This window comes from Sander lucioperca, chromosome 20 (genome assembly GCF_008315115.2).
Source record: "Sander lucioperca isolate FBNREF2018 chromosome 20, SLUC_FBN_1.2, whole genome shotgun sequence".
Classification (NCBI taxonomy): domain Eukaryota; kingdom Metazoa; phylum Chordata; class Actinopteri; order Perciformes; family Percidae; genus Sander; species Sander lucioperca.
Window position 1 is genome coordinate 3291122 of NC_050192.1, and position 21462 is coordinate 3312583.

At 41.6% G+C, this 21462-nt stretch overlaps 1 protein-coding gene across 25 annotated transcripts in view; it reads right to left on the bottom strand.

Moving 5' to 3' along the window:
• celf2 (cugbp, Elav-like family member 2) overlaps positions 1 to 21462 on the bottom strand; it is a 237852-nt gene that overhangs the window by 56236 nt on the left and 160154 nt on the right. For 19 of the 25 annotated variants that reach the window (XM_031300315.2, XM_035995828.1, XM_035995824.1 and 16 more), the window contains 2 exons: positions 9154 to 9202; positions 1421 to 1588 (listed from right to left, as the gene is read on the bottom strand). In XM_031300315.2, the coding sequence (XP_031156175.1) occupies positions 1421 to 1588; positions 9154 to 9202 (217 nt within the window). The remainder of the gene's footprint in view (positions 1 to 1420; positions 1589 to 9153; positions 9203 to 21462) is intronic. The other 6 variants (XM_035995826.1, XM_035995825.1, XM_035995817.1 and 3 more) reach the window with 1 other exon arrangement.

Here is a 21462-nt window from a genome sequence, read left to right on the forward strand (position 1 = left end):
GACCTGAGGAATGACAGGAAAAACACTGATCGAACAATGAATCCTTTATCTTTGTTTTCCCGACCAATTAAGGAAAGGAAAATGATTGGTATAACTTGGCTTTGAGATTGAAATTCTGCAATGTTAAATATAACCAACCCAAAGCATACTGTAAATGCAAAAAGCTGCAACATGTCTCCTAATTTGGATTGTCAGTGGTAGTATCAAAAAGCTCAGGACTGGCTTACGGTGAGGCTAAACTGGAACGGTGGGGAAGGTGAAGGATATGAATGGGGGTTAGGAGGTCGGAGGAGGGGGTGAAGTGATCTGGGGCTGAAGCTGAGAGAGCAAGAGGGGGAGGAAAAAGAGAGAGAGAGAGAGGGAGAGAGAGAGAGAGAGAGAGAGAGAGGGACAAATATATAGAGCAAAAAAAGGAGAAGCATGTATTTACAGTGGCCACAACAGCCTCAGGATGTCGCTGCGGTTCATTTGTGTTTTCTTCCTAACGTGACTCTCTCAAAACCTTAACAGAAATCTGGAACATTTTCTAAAAAGCAGCTGGTTGAAAACAGGATCTGATACAATGAATTTAATAGATACACAGTGAATATATAAAAGCTACATTTCACTGTCTGGGTCAACATAGGACTTCTGACTCACTGAGGAAACATGCCAACCTTAATATGTGATGCAGCACAAGGATTTTTGGTTGGTTTAGTTTGTACATCACTCTTCAGACTTTGGTCCTGGCATGCTACAGGTAACTAGTCCACACAGCATTCCGGGATGGGAGGAAAAACTTGCTCTGGTTTATTGGCATTTCTTTAAACCAATCACAATCGTCTTGGGCGGCGCTAAGTGCCGGACAGAGCCACAGTGCCGCTGCAAAAATAGCCTCGGGAAGGAACTGGTTTTGGTGGAACGTGTGTACGTTCAAAAGTTGTTTTAGTCGTGCAACAGAAAACTCAGATTGGACAGATAGTCTAGCTAGCTGTCTGGATTTACCCTGCAGAGATCTGAGGAGCAGTTAACCAATTTCCGGCGGCACCGAACTATCCCGGAAGTGGAAGGTCGTCAATATACATTAGACTAGGTGGGTGGTGATGACGAAGGGGGGGAGCGGGGAGATGTGTTCATGTTGCGAATTGTATATTTTGTATGCTGTTAAAAGAATTTAAATTGTTAATCACAAAGAATGTCCTAGGTTTTTCAATACATAAATGCGCAAAATAATTAGCCCATCCTTTTATTATCAGTGTATGCATGTAAAAGCCATTGGTTCATAAACCCCACTTCGACCAGCCAACTCTTGCCACAGGGCGATTTAGTAAAGACTTCCTGCAGGACTTTGAGCTTTTGAGTCACATCACAAGTCAACAGAATGAACAGCGACATCTGTTAGAGGCCGTTCTGGTAATAATATTCACATGAGGAGCATTACGTGTGGATGGAAGTGAGTCGGAGCGACACACACCTCTGCTCAGTCCGTCGGGCCCCCTGAGGATCCGGCACTCCTCGATCTGGCCAAACGCAGAGAACATGACCCGGATGTCGTTCTCGTTGCACTTCTTCGACACCATGCCGATGAACAACTTCCTGTCTTCCACCGCTGCAGAGCAAAGAAAGAAAAGAAAGGGAAGAGAAACAGTGTGAATGGAGGGGAGGACTTCACACACAGCTTTAATACACAGAGCTGTTGCTGTATATTCTATTTCACCCTTGTGTTGTCCTCCCGACGACGCATCGATGCAACGCAACGTTTTGTTTTTCTGGGTCAAAATTTAAAATTCAAACTTATTTTTAACGTTTTGGTCGACTTTTCGACACTTTAGTCGCTTTTCCTGATGTTTTTGTCACTTTTCCCGATGTTTTTGTCACTTTTTCCAATGTTTTTGTAACCTTTTTCAACATTCTTTTATGAATTTATTTTCAAATGCTATAAAATTGAATAAAACACCCAAATTCAATGAAAGTAGTAGTAGTGAACCGATCATTTATTTTAAGAGCGTTGTATGGAACCATCCACGTTATTTTTTTTGACAATTTGGTTGAAAGAAAACCAAAATTTCTGCTATAGAAACTTTTTGAAAATGGGTCAAATTTGACCCGAGGACAACATGAGGGTTAAGTATCTAGTATTTCTTTGGTGCAACAGTTTCTTTGAATTGTGCAATAACTAACTTATTTATTTTTTAAAGGAATGGTTGGACATGTGGAATGTATAACTTTCTTGGTGAGAGTTAGATGAAAAGATCAAACCACAACTTGTTGTTTTAACACTTTGGTTTTAGTCAGTGGGGAGAGTACAAAAATGCTCTACTTAAGTTAAAGTACTATTACTTTGATGAACCTTTACTTAAGTACATGTAAAATTACCAGTATAAAAATCTACAAAAGTACAAGTAAAAAGTAGCTCATTTAAAATGTACTCTTAGGTTTAGGAAAAGATCATGGTTTGGGTTAAAATGAGTGTGTTTGTTTCTTAACTTAAAGGGATACTTTGCCGATTTTAAACCAGCTCTGTGTCATCTTTGTGTGGGCACTGTGTTTAGAAGGTCACACCGCATTTTGAGTCATCCGGAGGAACTTTAATGTTACTTAGTTACTTTTTACAGCGGGGGGAGATATACTTTCTTATATTTAAACTTATTTAACATAAGTATATGTATTTAATTAAATCAGTCTTTTGAGAGTTGATAAGGGCACAAAGCCGCTGACAGAGACTTTGCCGAAGTAACGGCGCAAGAAACGTCAGAGAGCTTTTTTATTTCGGTTTTTTTTTTTACCCAGTAATGGATGTTATTTAAAATGTAGCAAAGTACATACCTGAGTAAAAGTAAAATTTAATTTTTATTTAAAATTACTGATTTTAAAAACTACTTTAAAAAAAGTACTACTCCAATACAGTAACGTGAGTAAATGTAATTTGTTACTTTCCACCTCTGGTTTTAGTACTGATTAAACAAACATGATATAACGTGTATAATCAGTGAGCTTTGGAGCTGCTGGTTGTTGTTGTGTTACATTTTGTGTTTCCCTTTATTTCCAGTCTTTGTGCTAAGCTACGCTAAGCGGTTGCCGGCGGTCCCTTCATATTTACCGTACAGACATGAGAGTGGTATCAATCTTTGGTTACACTTTACTTGAAGGTATCTACATAAGAGTGACATGAACATGTCATAAACATTATGAACAAGTCATAAACGTTTATGACATAACGCTTCTTTTAGTAAGTGTCATTCGGTTTTGTCATGACAAGTTATGGTTATGGTTATGGTTAGAGTTCATGTGTTCATGACAGTGTAATGTCACTCTTATGTAGATACCTTCAAGTAAAGTGTTACCCAATCTTTTTGTCTAACTCTCAGCAAGAAAGCCAATACGGGCTTTTTCCTTAAATGGTGAACCATTCCTTTAACTGTATTTTTTGTGTGTTGTACGGAGGAACCAGATGACAAACTTCTCATTGCACTGAAATGCACTTGTTTCTTAAACATATACCATAACGATAAGAGAATAAACCGAAAGATAGAGAAGGAAAAAGAAAGCCTGGTAAGAACAAAGAGAAAGAAAAAGAAAACGGGAGAAAAAGAAAAAAGATGAAAACAAAAAAAAACTCCAGAAATGTGAAAAATGGAATGAGACAGAACAAAACACCAATCAAAAGGAAACAGTCAGAGAAAGAGAGGAAGAAAGGGAAAAAAAAGACAGTGGGAGGGAGAAGACGACAGACAGAGAGTTCATGTATTTCATCATGCCATCTGCGAGGCTCTGATCAATGTCTCATTATCACTTCAACACCGACCGCTCGCTGAGGCTCTCCAGCTTGTTCTCTCTCACCCTCTTCCTCCCTCCACCTCTCCTCCCCCTCTTCCTCCCCCACCCCTTACCCTCCCTCATGGGGGCCTCCTGTCTTCCTCATTCGCTGACACAATCCCTCCTTCCCCCGGTGCAATCTCGAGGAATGTGAGCCGGCTGCAGGTAACGGTGAGAAACTTGGGCTTTAGTGTATGTGAGCGAGGTTAAGTGTGAATTAGGCTGAGAGTGAAATCCTCATCGCTCGCAGAAACAATATGTGTATGTGTGTATGTGTGTGTGTGTGTGTGTGTGTGTGTGCGTGCGTGTGTGTGCGTGTGTGTGTATGTGCGTCTGTGTGTGTGTGTGCGTGCGTGTGTGTCTGTGTGTGTGAGTGTTTACGTGTTCCCACCACATTCAATGTAATGCTAATCCAATTCATTTTTAATGAGGAAACTGTCAGCTCTTACCGCGAGGCGAAAGAGATAAGCGGTCTGTTGCACTCTGGGAAATCAATAGTTCACTTGTTTATTTTGCTGTTTGAATTGTTTGTGTGTTTAAAAAACAAACCGTCGGGATACGCTGCCAAGATAAGTGATGTTTCGAAGAGCCTTAACTCCTTTGTACACAGTGTGTGTGTGTGTGTGTGTGTGTGTGCGCGCATCACTCCAGAGGAAGATTACCACCAGTCTAACAGCAATGTAATTAATTTACTCTGTGTCGATAGGAAAAGAAAGAGAGGAGATATCGTTACAATTGAATGTTTCTGTTTCTCGGACGCAGCGCGCAGGCAGGCAGGCGGGTGATAAGACTCTTAAAGCCGGCTCGGGGAGGATCTGGAGTCGGCTTTTGCGTTCCGGGATAAATTGGGAGCAGAATTGGCTTCATGCTGACTTTCAACACATTAGGAGACATCAAAAAAAGAATCCCAAAAGTTTAGTGAAAAGAAAAGAAAAAAACACTGCACAGGATTAAGCAATAATGTTATCTCTGTGTTATAATGTACATCTCTTCTTCCATCTCCTCCACTGACTAAACTAATAAAACCTCTGAGCAGCCATTCACCACAGAGTACGTTTACATGCACACCGATATTCCACTATTATTCCGAATATGACAATATTCCGAATTTGATACAGGTCACGTAAACAGCATTTTCCGGTTGGATATTCCGAATAAGGCCCTTTTCCGAATATAGCATTTTCCAATTAAGACAGCTGGGATATTCTGGTTTTAGAGGCATTCTTTGCACATGTATACAGCGCATTTGGAATATGCGTCTCAATCTGGGTTTTTACTGCAGTTTACAGCCTCTTGCCTGTTCACGGCTTATGGTCAGCTTTGTGCGTTGCTATGGTTGCTGTACACAAACCAACCAGCCAACAGTTTGCAAGGCTGCAGACCCGATAAGAAGGAGAAACACAGCTACTTTTAAACATTATCGCGGGCGCCCGGATGGCTCAGTTGGTAGAGCGGGCGCCCATATATAGAGGTTTACTTCTCGACGCAGCGACCTGGGTTCGAAGAAATGAAAGGGTAGAAAGAGGGGGGATGACATGCAGCAAAGGCCACGTCATCCCCCCCTCCCTCTACCCATTCATTTCTTCAGCTGTCCTGTCAATAAAGGCCTAAAAATGCCCAAAAAATAATCTTTAAAAAAAAAAAAAAAACACTATCAAAGACTTGGATATCAGCAGGTTTTTGGATATTCACACACATCACAAAAATCGTATTTTGCACGGCTACATGTAAACGGGAATATTAGTGGAATATTCACTTTCATTAGCCATGTAAACAGCTTAGTCGGAATATCGTCTTTTTCGGAATAAGGGCAAAAAACTGAATATTGTGTGCATGTAAATGTGTAGTCACTATTACAGCGACTCTAACACTGGGTTTATTAAAGGTCATTACCATTAATTGTATGGCCTGCTCCATAGTTCAACATTTTGGCTGCGATTAACAGGTTCTTTATTATGTTCCACCATCGTTACCCTGACGGTTATATCCCATAAAAGTCGCATTTCGCCATATTTCAGGGGAGCGGATGATGGTTTTACTGTACTCCCCCGCAGTGGACAGTGATATAGCAGGTGGCTTATGACACTACTCCATCGTCTGTGTGTCAGCCGGAAGGGCTCCTCTGTGATGTAAAGTTATGGCAAAGCCGCTGTTTTTACTATTATTATTATTATTACGTACACATACAGGGTGCCTGTAGATAAACAACATTTTAAAAAAAGAAAATCCTTTTTTAAAACTACCTGCAACTGGATTTTAAAGGTAACTTCATCCAATCATGGTTTTATCCATTTTCATATTCTGATCAATTACTCCACTTTCAGGGTCAGTTCACCCAAATGAAAAAAAATACACATTTTCTCACTTAGCCATGCAAATAATTTCAATTTGCCAAAAAAATTTCAGATATCTGCTGCAGACATTTCTTGAGCTCTGCCACCCGGAATAATCCACAGACATCACTGACAACAAGAACTATTTTTCCACCTGAGGTAAAAAACAAAAAATTAAAATAAAAAACAAAAAATGTCAACTGTGAGGTCTCAGCATTCTAAGCAGGAAGTTGGCTTCGGAGAGACATGTGCTTTTCAAATGTATTTCATTACTGTTTATTTTGGGCATCGCAAACTAAATTCAATCTATCTCCATTACATCTGAGTGGCTGCAGAAAGCTCAGCAGCAAACCTCTTCAAATATCTTTTCCATGAATGAATAACCAAGTGGGCCCAAGAGGACAAGGGGACCCTGAACATTTAGTTTGATTTGGTTTAGTATCGACAGCATGCAATCTGCTGGAAGACATTAAAAAGAACTGCGGTCACCAAAGATTGACCCAGCCCTCAATGTCAAGAGGCCCGTCATTTTATAAACCCATGCCTCAACAGCAGATACAACCGAAACTAGGAACATAAGCCCTGCCGAGGCAAGAGGAAAATTACATTTTATTTTTTACAATTTGGGTGAATCAACCCTCTAACTAAGTAATTGAGCAGAACCTTAAAATTGATACCAAATCCGATTTGGTTTAAACACACCATGTCCACAATGTTTGCTTGGCTCTCTCACTAAACTACAACTTTAATGACATTGTCTTTTAGTTTCCAAATGTACCTTGACTAAATATCACGGAACATAATGAACCTGACAGAGTGTTATTGCTGCGTCAAAATGCAGCCAATTAAAAAACGATTGGAATAATAGAGTAACAACATTCAGACCTTGTTCAAGTGTCTTTAAAGACACAATAAAAAGAAACACAACTTCCTTCTGTGTCCCCGCATTAACTGCTTTTCTTGGTATATGTGTAGAAGCACTTTCTGGGAATTTATATCAAAGTTGCCCTCCTTTCACTTCCCGTGAAATATTTCCTCAAGCTGACTCACTCCTGCACTTGAGGGTGGATATGTGAATTCTATCTAATCAAATATGAAACCTCCCATCTTATAAAACTACACTTCTTTATCCCGTGGGTCGTAGTACCATGGGTAGCCGTAGATTCAAGGGTCAAAGGTTTAAAAACCTTGTTTATATTTCCCGAAGAAGCTTTCGTGATTTAACAATGCAGGGGAGAGAGGTGTGGGTGAATGGGTGGCATACAGCTTCAGTACCCTGTGGTTCTCCAGAAACTCCGTGATTGAAAGGTCATACCCACTTCGAAGCAATCAAATGAAATCAAAATACCTCCTATAATTATGCCCTGCTCGCACATTTAGTTTTACTTTCCAGAGGAGAAAGATGCTTGAGTAACGTTTGCTAAAAACAAGGAAACAATGAGATTATATGCAGCATTTGTGAGCCGTTTTTGAAGATTTACATCCTCATGAGAATCAATGGGATTGGAGCTGAGAGCCTCAGACAGGGTAGGAAAGTCATAAAGTATTTATAGTTGGACTAACAAACACATTGTTAGGGCCATCTTTTCATGAAATTTGTTGACAATAAAGAGAAATACAGAATAATGCCTTATGCTTTAGCAACCCTGTCTCCTAAAAATTACATTCCCATAAACGGCTTTCTTCAGGGGGTCTTCTTCAAACACAGGACTTTCGACAAGGAGGCCGCTGTTCATGTCCTGTGTGAAACCAAAAGTCAACGGTGACTTATTTTAACTCATGTACATAAGTTAACTAACGTTACGTACCTAACTTAAATCATTTACTCAATGTACTTAACATATTTAACTTATGTACATAACTTCAAGAGATATGTTGTTGATTTAAATCCAGCTCTGTGTCATCTTTGTGTGGGCAGTGTGTTTAGATGAACGGTGTTTAGCTTCCCTCTATGGAGCCAGTGCACGGAGCTCCAGAGAGCAGCGAAGGTCTACCGAGATCCGCCAGATGGCGGGAAACATTTCACGGAGGTCCGCCGGATGACGCAAAACACTCTGTGACATCTAAACACAGTGCCCACACAAAGATGACACAGAGCTGGTTTCAAATCGGCAAAGTATCGCTTTAAGTAAAGAAACAAACGCACTAATTTTAACCCCAACCATGATCTTTTCCTAAACCTAACCAAGTAGTATTGTTTCAATTCACAACGTTAACCACGTTTAAAACTGCGACAGTTTCACAAGGTGCGCCTGTCGCTGGTACAAGGACGTGTTGAAACAAACGTAATCTGGGAGAAAATAACTTTGCCTTGAAGCGTAATTGAGAATGCCGTTTACTTGTATGGGAACTTAATCTTTTAAGAGACAGGGTTGTTTTTAAAGACACCCTAATACTGCCTCTCGTATCTACTGTCCAACAGCTTCCTCGTTAGAATGAGAAGGAATGGAGGAAGAGGCTCAGTACAGGGAATGAATTCAGAACTGGATCTGCAATATGTAGTTTGGAAATGGGATGATCTGAGGACGGAGTGTGTGACAGTGCTTGTGTGAGATATATGCATAAAAGTGATTGTGCGTGTGTGTATGTTTGTTTGTGTGTGTGTGTGTGTGTGTGTGTGTGTGTGTAGTGTTTGTATGAGCGAGCAGCCACAGGGGAGAGAGGATGGTTCACCATGAGGCCAAAACGATTCAACTTTCACTGACCTTCTTCCGAAGCACCTTAATAATTCATCACACATTATATATATATAAATATATATTTATATATATCAGCATTTCCCCCCTCTCTCTTTTCACTGTTCCTCTCTATGTCTCTCGCTCATTCTCTTTCTCAGTCCCTCGTCCCATCTGCCAGTCAAGCAGCGAGCAAACACGCGGGTGAGATAGCTATTACCAAGCAAATTCAGAAAGGCTATTGATGCATGTGTGTGTGATATTGATGCGTATGTCATTCTGTGTGGTGTGTGTGTGTGTGTGTGTGTGTGTGTGTGTGTGTGTGTGTGTGTGTGTGTGTGGCCACTCACCGTTAGATTTCTCACTGTCTGCAGGTTTCATCTGAATAGGGTGGTGCATCTGTAGAGACAGAAGAGAAGGACAAAATATAATAAAATGCTGCACACATACACGTGCATGAACACAATCAGAAGTTGCCTGCACTTACATGCAATATTTCTGGTGTCTCATATTTTGATTCAATCCGGATGTGGTTTCAAAACTCATTCATTCATAGGTGTATGCATCTCAATTAGCCAGATGTAAAATATAATTGCACCAGTTTTGGTTTTTCTGTGCTTGACACAAATCTGGCTCAGCACTGGAGGTGCTGGCAGGGCACCTAAAGCTGTTTTTACAATTTGTTAAAAACACCAGAACAGGACAAGGAACAAAAAGGAGAAGAACAAGCGCAAGACCAAAAGCCTAAGCGCAAGAGCGTGGAGAGAAAGATTAAAAACGAGAAGACCAAAAATGAGAACAAAAGGGAGAAGAAAAAGAAAAATTAGCAGTCCAAGACCAAGAAGGGGAAGCAAAGAATAACAAACACAAGAACAAAAAAACAAGAAGAACAAGTAATAGCAGTAATTTCTGAAACCAGCTTAGCATATGAGCTAAGTAAAAACTCGCCAGCCACTAACACAAACGCATGATGATGATGACGATGATGATGACTCGTATGAATATATTATAAAAGAGATACAAAGTTATGCTGGCCGTCAGGCCACTCACACACTGCCTTCCCTTACTGTACACACACATTCACATTCAGTGGTTGCAAAGGTAAGTGTTGAGATAAACGGCACATACAGTACAGCGGCACCTTATGCCGCATGAATGGCTGCAAATGTTAAAATTGCTAGGATTACAACGTAATCTGGTCCGGGTTCTCCCTGAACTGTAAACTTCTGGAGTAAGTGACAATAAAAGATTCAGCGACTGAAACATCTCCTCATAATGTCTATCTGGTCTCATGTTGCTCTCCATTTCCCTTTTTAAAAAAAATAGCCTGCCAGAAGCCATTAGACAGGCTGAGTCTGTGGTAGAGCTTAGATCGGCCCAAAAAATCAAGCCCGAACCTACCCGAGCCCGAGCACGTTGCGTCCGAGACCGGCCCGGCCCGACACATTAACTGTAATTATGAGCCCGATTTAAACCCGACAATTTTTTAATACGTGGGCCGTTATAACTGACGTTCTCAACTACAATTCAGAGTTGTCTGAACTACAGAAATCTGTTTAGAATAATACAACAAGGACGAAGCATGTAAACTGCGCTGTTTGTTTAGAATGGAACGGATCGCAAATGGATCTGAATGAAGAAACGTAAAAAAAAAAAAAAAGAAACAATGATGAACAACATATTGTTGTCACTGCCCACGACTTGTTTAAACTGCTTCCATACCTCCGACTTTCCTCCACACTCGCTCAAAGTTAATTCTCCTGTTTTTCTTTTTTTCTTTACATCTTCAAGCTCCCGGTGTGATGCGTACGAGAGGAGGAGACTCCGCGCATGAAGTGCTGCATTTTGTAACTGCAGCCTAACTTTTGTACACATTTGTTACTTTTATATAGCCTATATATATATTTATAATATTTCTGATTATGGCATAGCTTTCTCCCCACCCAAATAGGATAATAAGGTAGGCCTACTGGATAAAAAAAAAAAAAAAAAATTGCTTGATCAAGGGTCCGGCCCGGGCCCGGCCCGGCCCGAGGATGTGGCAGAAAATAACGGCCCGAGCCCGACCCGAGGTCCGGTCTGGCTCGGGTCGGGCTCGGGCTCGGGCCGAGAATCTAAACTCTAGTCTGTGGATGTTTTTAAGAAGCGCCTTAAGATGCACTTTTATGTATATATGTGTGTTTTCGTCTTTGTGAAGCACTTTGGTGCAGACTTGTTAGCATTTAAAGTGCTATATAAATGAAATAAACTTAAACTTAAAACAGAGGAGTGAATATGTGACCCAGACCAATTTAAGATGGTCTGGCCGATCCGGAGGCATTGTGATTGCAACATGTTGTGCATGCATTTAAAAAAAATTTCATTAATTTGTATTTTTCCTCACACAAGATAAGATACCGAGATACAGATTGCATGCTTATACCAAGTGTAAATGGGGTCTAAATGCCTGCGTTTACACTTGTCTTTTAAGATACTGGATGGGTGCCTGGTTAGCTCACCTAGTAGAGCGGGCGCCCATATATAGAGGTTTACTCCTCAACGCAGCAGCCGCAGGTTCGAATCCGAGCTGCGGCCCTTTGTTGCATGTCATTACCCCTCTCTCTCCCCTTTCAACTCTAAGCTGTCCTATACAAATAAAGGCCTACAATGCCCCCCCCCCTCCAAAAAAAATCTTAAAATACTGGATATCTCTCTGATGTACCCAAGAAGCAGTTTAATGGAGCTGAATGATGGATGTGTTTTTAAGGTGGCGGATCTTCTTTTATGGAAAACAAGAAAACACTTCACAGATGAGAAGGCTTTGTCACCTCTCTCTCTTCTTTTCCTCCCCCTCTCTCCCACCCTCCTTCAATCTCTCCTCCTCGGTCCCTTTTTTTATTCCCCCCATCCCTCTTTCCTTTATAGGAGATTATGTGGCTGTTTGATCTGCGGAGAAACGAATGACAGTGATTCTCCAAATCTAGCCCAGTATCAATCACACTCAGAGTCAAATACCAGCAGAGAGTGTGAGAGTGTGTGTGTGTGGTTGTGTGTCCGTACATGTGTGTGTGTGTGTGTGTGTGTGCCCTGTCTTACCCATAACGCCCCTGGGCTCAGTCACGCTGTGACAGAAGGCTTTGATCTTCCAATTCTATCACACACCTTTATCCCAACTCTCTCTTGCTCTCTTCCTTATCATCCTTACTCTGCTTTTTTTTTTGGAGATCTGTCACACACACACACACACACACACACACACACACACCCCTAGTCTGCCGGTGATCAGTTCCCAAACCTGCCTGATGGGGGCAGTCAATGGTGGAGGAGGAAGAAACAAAGAAAGACCAAAAATACACCTGTTCCTGCAGACCATTGCTGACTCCCTCCAAAACATAACCAAAAAAGAACAAAGAGACAAACAACTATTGTGTCATTGCAACTACATGTATGCAACTAGCCAATCAATCATGGTACACCCTGTAACAAAAACGTTGTGAATTATCGGATGGCTGATATGTGATTTGTGATGCATTTCGGGCAGATATGTCTGCACAAAGGCAAACAACACTAGACTAAGACTGAAAGACTGAAAAACAACAGTAAGAAAGCAAACAAGAAAGTAAGAGGAAGAAAAAAAAGAAATGAAAGAAGACATGCAGGCTCGCCTCTCACTACTACTTTACCACGACTACAATTTACTGTGTATTTAAGGTTTTTTTTTAAGCGGTATTTTCTTATTATCTGACCTTGTTCTTTGATTTTTATTGTTTCTGATGGCATGTTTTCTCCTTTATCACTGTTTATTTATTGATTCTGTATCTTAATGTGTAAAGTGTTTGTGAATAGTGAAATAAAAATAAAGTTTTCGTACGGAACCGGTACAGACAGTCGCTTCAGTGTTGCTGCGCGACCGCTGTTGCTGCGCGACCGCTGTTGCTGCGCGACCGGGACATTGACATTATGTCCGCGGGCTTCTTCAAAAAAAAGAAGAAACTGAACTACAAAATTTACAGTGTGATTATTGAACGCTTTGCCTGGCAAAGGTCTGCACATAGGAACAGAAGGGAAGAAAGAGGATAAAAAGAGAAAGAAAAAACTACACTACAGAAGAACCAGAGTGAGAACTAAATGAGATTGCACGCTTAAACTGCTACTTTGCTGTGTGCATCAGCCGACATGCATGAGGGATAAGAAAGGAAAGAAAGAAAAAAAGAGTACACAGTATATTAAAGACAAAGAAGCAAGAAAGACGGATAGAGAATCTTAGGTGAAGGAAAACAAAAAAAGGGAAAGGAGAGAAACAAAGATAGAAATAAACAGTGACAGAGACATAGTGAGAGAAAGAGTGTCTGAGAAGCACAGAGGTTTAGAAAAAAGGACCAAGAGAGAAAGAGAGAAAGAGGGAAGAGGGTCATAGACACTGGACGGAGAGGAATAGTGGCTATCCCTTCAGGCTGCAGTCTCAGTGCAGTATCACTAAAACAAGAACAGATGCAGGGACATTGATGAGGTGTGTGTGTGTGTGTGTGTGGGAGGGGGGGGGGAGTCACATCAAAAGAAGAAAAGTCATGTCAAAGCAAACCCGGAAGTCACATCAAGTCAGTTCTCGTTAATCCATTTGAAAGTCTGTCCTCAAGAGGCAAAAAACAAAAGCCATGACAGCATTCCCTGTTCTGCCGTCATTCACTCTTGAAAAACACAGCCAAAAGCTCACACACACACACACACACACACACACACACACACACACACACACACACACACACACACACACAAACAGGTACAAAAACTCTGTGTGCTTTTCAGGCGTCTCCTCCTCAGGTCTGTCTACCCAGAATGCCCGGCGGGTGGCGGCGCTGTCGACGTGTTTGATCTCGGAGAGCTCCCGCCGAGACCCACAACACAAGACTCTCCTCCGCCATCCCACAATTCCACAGTGCTGTCTCTTACTGCCTGGCAGGCCCACAGCCGCAGTCTGCCATTCATTATGTGCTCAGCGGGAGCCCGGCAAAACTACTAAGTCCTCGCCGCGCTCAGGCTCATAAAAAGCACAGAGAACCACAAACTTCACTACGTAGAGCCATGTGTGCAGCCGGCATGATGCTGGGCTGGCATTTAGCTTTACAAATGTATCTGTCTAGTCAGGAGGCTGCTTAAATGTACTTCCTGTTTACCTTCCACATCCTATGTGCGAGTTCATTCTCCCTCCTGTCCCAAAAGCCTCTTATATTCCCTCTCTGCCCTGTCAGCTTTCTTTGGTACATCTTTAATTGAAATGGTCGTCACTCAAAGCAACTGCATAATAATCCATCAGAACATGATTTACAAAATAGGAGATAGAGAAAAAAAAAAAAAAAAAAACTTAACAAGACAGCTGGACAGTTAATTACGCAATGTTAAATTGAACGTAATTTCCTGATGTTTGATTATTCCGTCGCAGAAGTTTGCCTGAGCTTGAAGAGGCTTATTATCTGCTTGTGATGCGTCCGCCGTGCACTCCAAGTAAAGTGTCACCGTTTGTTTTTAATCATTTTCGGAGCACTTCAATTGCCTTATTACAAACTGCAGAGTTCAGTTCTGATTGACTGAGTCGCGCTGGGCACCGCTGTAAAATACATGATAAATATACACCTTTGAAAATCGATTAACATTCAATTTACATATTAATGTGCAAACTGAAAGTCACCACTCAACACGGCTGACAATGAGTCGCTAAGCCACCATGTTGTCCCACTGTTGAAAGGAATAACAATTTAATTTTTGTGCAGCTCTACAATTACTGCAACAGCAGCGTGTTACATTTATTAGCCTGCTATAAAATAGTTTAATATATGTGGATTTATAGTTTGTTGAGCCGCAGCTACAGTAAATGGTCACCAGTCAGCGGTGATTGTTTGCCTTTTCGTGTTGAAATTCAATTTTACCTAATGACTTCATTCATCTTACACGGGGGGGAAATTTTCATTTTGCTGGAGTTGTTAGAGGTTTGAAGTGGAGTTCTTCCTCCTGACTCAGAGCTTCATAATGTCTTCATCATTGCCAGCCCACATTCTGCTCATTGAAAAACATCTATGTCATTATTTCTCTTATATATCCCATTGGGTTTAGCCATTGGCGAGCACTATGTGGAGCTTTCACCAACAGCTGGTGCTATGTAAAGTGACATGTATATCAATACGTATTAATGTACAGTACGTGTGATTAGATTAGACAAATTTTTAAGGAAGAACAGTCTGTCAGTTAAACATTGTACTAAAAACTAAGGGCCCTATTTTAATGATCTACGCGCACGCCGTGAAGAGCCTGGCGCAGGTGCCTTTAGGGCGTGTCCAAATCCACTTTTGCTAGTTTAACGGTGGAAAAAAGGGTCCGTGCGCCGGGCGCATGGTTCAAAAGGGTTGTACTTAGTGTCTTCATTAATTCATAGGTGTGTTTTGGGCGTAACATGCAATAAACCAATCAGAGTGTCATCTCCCATTCCCTTTAAAAGCCAGGCGCGTTTGTACTTTGGCGCATTGCTATTATGATGGCGGATTTGCACCGTAATATTTTGCCTAGGCGCATTTTACTAATTTGCTGTTAGAATAACAATGAAATGCTGCGCTATTGACTTTAGACCACTTTAGTTTTTGTTGGTTAATGGCGCGATCACTTCCCGCTGCCTCAAGATAGCAATACGCCAAGAATGCACCTGAACACACCTGAACACACCTCCCTGGAAGACCAGTAAAATAATAGAGACTTAATTAGCTTAAAATATGGACTGAACTGGTTAGCTCACCTGGTAGAGCAGGCACCCATATTTAGAGGTTTACCCCTCGACGCAGCGGCCGCAGGTTTGACTCCGACCTGCGGCCCTTTGCTGCATGTCAGTCCCCCTCTCTCTCCCCTTTCATGTCTATGCTGTCCTATAGAAATAAAGTCCTAAAATGCCCCAAAAAATAATCCTAAAAAAAATATGGACTGAAAATTGTAAATAACATATGACTAACGTGTTAGCAAACCTGCCTACTTATCCTACAGGCACATAGAAACATTAGCATTCATTTAGCAACTGTTTCTATCCTCCTGATAATAAGTCCAATGGTTCTTTTAGCTCTGTTTCTGGTCTCCAATAAGGCCTAGTTAAGCCCACAAGCACACAGATATTTCTGTAAACAGGGTTTTATCCCTCTATAGTTCAAAAAAAGAAAAGAAATCCCATCCACACAAGCACTGATTTTAAATAAAAACATGAGGAACAGTTGCCTATTTATCCTACAGCCACATAGAAGCAATACCACTCATTTAGCAACTGTTTTTAAACACCGACTAAAGGTAAGTCCACTCTCCACTTAGCTCTGTTTGGTCTCCACTCTCTTTAAACTATTGAGTAATTGAGCTTTAACTTGTCTGTGGGCATGACAAGTCAAAATTGTCGCTATGCAAGATTAGCTTATCCAATCACCAGAGGAAATTTATCTCAGTAAAAGGCCAGATGAGTGGAACCATAAGGTCCACATTACATCAGAGGGAGCAGAGTGCAGTGGCAGCCAGGATGGATTTTTACGACCTTCCAGTTAGGGGACAGTCTCTTTAATCACCTGTCCTTCTTGGCTGGGACTAGCTGACACCCGCCAACCCCCCCCCCCCACCCCCTCTTTCCCTTTCAACTGCTTTATCTTTATGTCCTCATCATGTACAGAGACTCCCAGCAACGTGTCCGGCAATCAGGCGACAAATGTGCTAACCTACCCCCTTGTCCCCCCCCTCAGCTGGCCGTTAAACAGTCCCTCCTGGTGCATCGAGTCCGGGAAACTCTTTTACTTCGTAAATGTTAACTGCTGCTCCTGGGTTAACGTGATCCTCCGTCGCCTCCTCTTCCAGAAATGCCCCCGATGCTTAAAAGTTCAGAGGTTGACGTCTCCTGGAGCCACGGGACTAACTCGAGGCTCACGCTGGGAATAGGACGAGTGTGTGTTGTGTAAAGGAGTGTGTATGTGGAGAGTGTGTGTGTGTGTGTGTGTGTGTGTGCCCTTTGCCAGCAGTTGGCACCTTCAAAGCAACAGCCAACTTCACATGACCAGAGTGTGTGTGCCAGAAGCTGGGGAGTGCACATACTGTATGGTACCAAACACCACCTTCTCTGTCTGTCTGGGACTCTCACTCACACACACACACACACACACACACACACACACACACACACACACACACACACACACACACACACACAGACACAGACACAGACAGCGACCACACACTCTCTCCTCCCTCCCCTCTGAAGGTGTGACGGTGAGCTGCTGGGTCAAAGTCAGGCAGATGGCCCTCGCGGTCGGGATTCAATATCAGTGACCGAGACCGTACAACCGAACACACACACACACACACACACTCACACACACTCAACTGCATGACCTCCAGACGGTGATCTTGGCGATAACACAGAAGTAGCCACACTTACCTAGCTTTTTTTTTTTTTTTTTTTTTTTAAAAACATTCATTGATACTTAAATTCGTAAAGAATTCCACTAAAGAAAACATCTTCCTGAAGACTTAAAAAACTGGTAAAAATAAACAACAGTAAACATTATATTTCCACCAATATAATCAGACTGTGAAGCTACACAGTAGTTGGCAGGGCCTATTAACAGTGGGTACGGTATTTACCCATAATTTGGCCTTTGCTATTTGATTTACAGCCATAATTACCTTATTGTATTATTATTATTATTTTTACTGTATGTGTATTAGGTGTTTGTTTTTGCTAGAGAGCCACGTCAAAGAAACATTTCCCTTTCACTCATGTGTTTTACTGATTAACGTAAAATAAGATTACCTAAACTGTACAGAATGTCATTCAAAATGATGAAAACTTTGATGAGATGCACATGTCAAACCAAATCTGTTTGTGTCATGATTTGAGTATCTTTATACAACAGTTCGTATCATATCTTATGAAAAGTTATGCACAAGTCCTTGTGCGTCATCCAAGGAATGTTAGGTAACACGAGCAATCAGTGCGCCTGCACAGACAGTGCAGAACCCGTTTAGGCAACAAAAGTACTTTAGTACTAAGGTTTCAGAAAAGAGCGTAGTTTTGATTGAAATAAGTATGTTATGTAACTTCCATTAGTTAGTTAAGTATATATATATATATATATATATATATATATATATATATATATATATATATATATATATATATATATATATATATATATAAAAACAGGAGCTTGAAACTGCCAACATGCCTCTTATCCTCATGCTTCTGAAATATCAGTGAAACTCCTGGTTTCCTATGATGTGTAGTCTTGAATGTGCATCAAACAGATACAAATGAAAAGTAAACTTCAGGTGGGTTTACCCTCTCCAACATCCCTGCTCACAAACTGTACACACACACACACACACACACACACACACACACACACACACACTTGACACATTACAAACACACCCTCTGCTTCAACACATTGCTCTGACAAACACCTTGATACAGATAAAGTGTGACTTTGCTTCTCACTCTTCATTCGGCAAACAAACCACTATAAATCAAATTGTCCTTTACAATATCCCTCGTCTTGGCAGCGCTTAGCGCACAGTTAGCCTACATTATCCCCACTTCATTTAGCTCGGTAAACAATTAACCCAGCGCACGCGCGCGTGAGCAGAATGATTGAGGGATTTGGCATTAGCTATGCTGCGTCGTGTCTCCACACTAACTACCCTAAGTGTTTAACATAGTTAGCCTGCATTTAAAGCCACCATCCCCCGTTTCTTTTCCCTCCCCTCCGCCGAATCAATATGCTTAAACGCCGCGGCCGCCGACTCGAAGAGAAAAGAGGGGTTAGGGAAGTTAATTTGAAACAAGCGATTAATATTTCTTTCGTTAAATAAGAGCGGGCGCGCGCACACACACACACACACACACGCACTCTGATGCTTGGCGCATCGATGAGGTTTGCCTTCCTTCAGCCCTGTTTGCGATAGCATTTGGGTTTCACTACAGCAATTACAGCCTTTAATTGAATTGATTTTGATAATGAGCCTCTGTAATGACACCGCTGTGGGAATGGTTGTGTGTACACATGTGCGTGCGTGTGTGTGTGCATGTGTGTGTCTGGAGTTTGCAATGAATGAGCTGTTGTTTTTCTGGACTTAAGTGATCTGTGGGGAGGCGAGCAGGATTTAAAGATGAAACACCAACCACACATTTAAAAACAGCCGTCTGCTGGTCAGCTGTCTGCGCTCAGCCCTTTTATAAAACCGCTTGTCCGAGGTCTAACCTTTTCAGCTTGTTGCATAATATCCTTCAGGCTATAACACATGAATGTTTGATGACACACGGCTTAGTACATGATCAATTTAATACCCCTACACTACCGTATTTCCGCCGTTTCACAACCACTTCCCAGGTCCTCGGGTGGTTACGGGCGTTAAGGTTTCACGAGAAAATTAAAAGGGGGTGCAGAGTCAATCAGCTGGTCTACCAGTCAGTAGACGCTACCTCACCTCTTTATTTTTTCTGCCATGCGGCTCGTCTGCCTTCTAAGTGCTGCGTGGAGAGCTATTGTGATGGAGTAATAGGCTCGCGTCTGAACAAACAACACACATCGACTGACAGGCCGCGGACATGAAGCATTCCTCCCCCTCGCTGCACTACTATCAAGTACTCAAGTTGAAAACACACACTTGTGCACACTCAAGGGTACGCCCAGGTATCAGTTAGCTGATAAACGGGGCTGATGCTGGCTTTTTTTATATATATATATATATATATATATATATATATATATATATATATATATATATATATATATATATATATATATATATATATATGTTCTGCCTGTACCGTTGCTATGATGGATTTGTTTTGATTATATTCCAAAGTTATTACAGAGTTGATAAATGCCATTTTGGATCGGATTGCACTTACACGTCTCAGGTAGCGCTGAGAGAGTCAGGATCTCGTGGTCTAATGAGACGCTTTCCTGCCCAGGCAAGGGCAGAGATTTATTTCGTGGAAAAACTTGTATATCATCTCAAATAAAACAGCAGGATCCCCTTGTCTGTGCAACTCAACACAGTTTAGAGTCGATTTAAAGACATCAACAGTGAACTGGGAGTTTTTTTGGGGGGGGATTCTGGAGCATTTTTGGGTAGTATAACAAAAATTAGGAATCTTGAGTATTGTTTTATACACAGCCAGCACATGAAAACATAAAAGCTTACTAAAACCATTTTATTTTTTTACTACCTTGTACATTTTGGTTATCATTCCTATCACTTTTGATAGTACTACAATATAAGTCCTACATGACAGGAACACTACGGTACAGATGATCATACAGCCTGTAAATAAACCCTCAGCTCAGATGACAGGACCTACAAACAAGATAACTTAAAGCATACTTCTAACTAAAATGGAAGGAGTCTCTGTTTGTCTGTCAATTTTCTCGATAACCGTTCATCCTGCTACGCTCTGCAGTGCCCTACTATGCCCTGCTACATCCTGCTACGCCCTGCTACGTACTGCTACGTCCTGCTATGCCCTACTACGTCCTGCAGTGCCTTGCTATGCCCTGCTACGTCCTGCTACGTCCTGCTACGTCCTGCTATGCTACGTCCTGCTACGTCCTGCTACGTCCTGCTACGCCCTGCTACGTCCTGCTACGCCCTGCTACGTCCTGCTACGCCCTGCTACGTCCTGCTATGCCCTGCTACACCATGATTTAGTACAACTACTATTTCTAGTCACTGTTCCATTATCTTTATTGTGACTATTATTGCCACAGTTCCATCACACCCCCAACCAGCACCGTCAGACACCGCCTACCAAGAGTCTGGGTCTGCCGAGGTTTCTCCCTAAAAGGAAGCTTTTCCTCGCCACTGTCGCACTAAATGCTTGCTCTTGGGGGAAATACTGGAATTGTTGGGTCTTTGTAAATTATAGAGTGTGGTCTAGACCAACTCTATCTGTAAAGTATCTTGAGATAACTGTAGTTATGATTTGATACTATAAATAAAATTGAATTGAATTGAATCCGATCCATGCTTGGCGGGTGTGTTGCTGAGGACCCAAGGAAGTGCAGTGTCGAGTACGAGCTCCTGAGATCTACAGGACCTATTTATAAGTAGTCTGTTATGTACACACTGTGTAGTGTACTGAGAGGGGACCCCTATTAACTGTTACACCACCGAACGGCATGCTGGGTATAGTACATTCAAGAACAGATGAAGTAGAGACTGACCAGAGATGTGACATTGTAGCAAAGTCAAACACTTCAAGCATCAACGACGTAACTTTCTGAATGAATGCTTTTGTTCCCAGAAATAGCCCTGTCCCAAATAGCCTAGCTGTTAGCAAATTACGTGTATACTCTTGCATTGCAACTATGTCATGGCAGGTGTATTGCTCAGGACCCAAGTAAAAAAAAAAGTTTCTTTATGAACAGTTAATAAATATTTATTAATGCGTTATAGATCAGCAATAAGCTATTAAAAAGACCAACTTTCAAGTTGCTATGTCCTTATCTGGAATCATATTGTTCAACAAAGCATTAATAAATGATCTTCTATCGTTAATAAAGACGACAGTTACAACTTTACGATGTATAAACCCTGTGCAAAGTCAAACCCTAATTGAAAAGTGGAACCCTACAAAGATAACTTCTAAAGGTGCTAACTTAGATTTT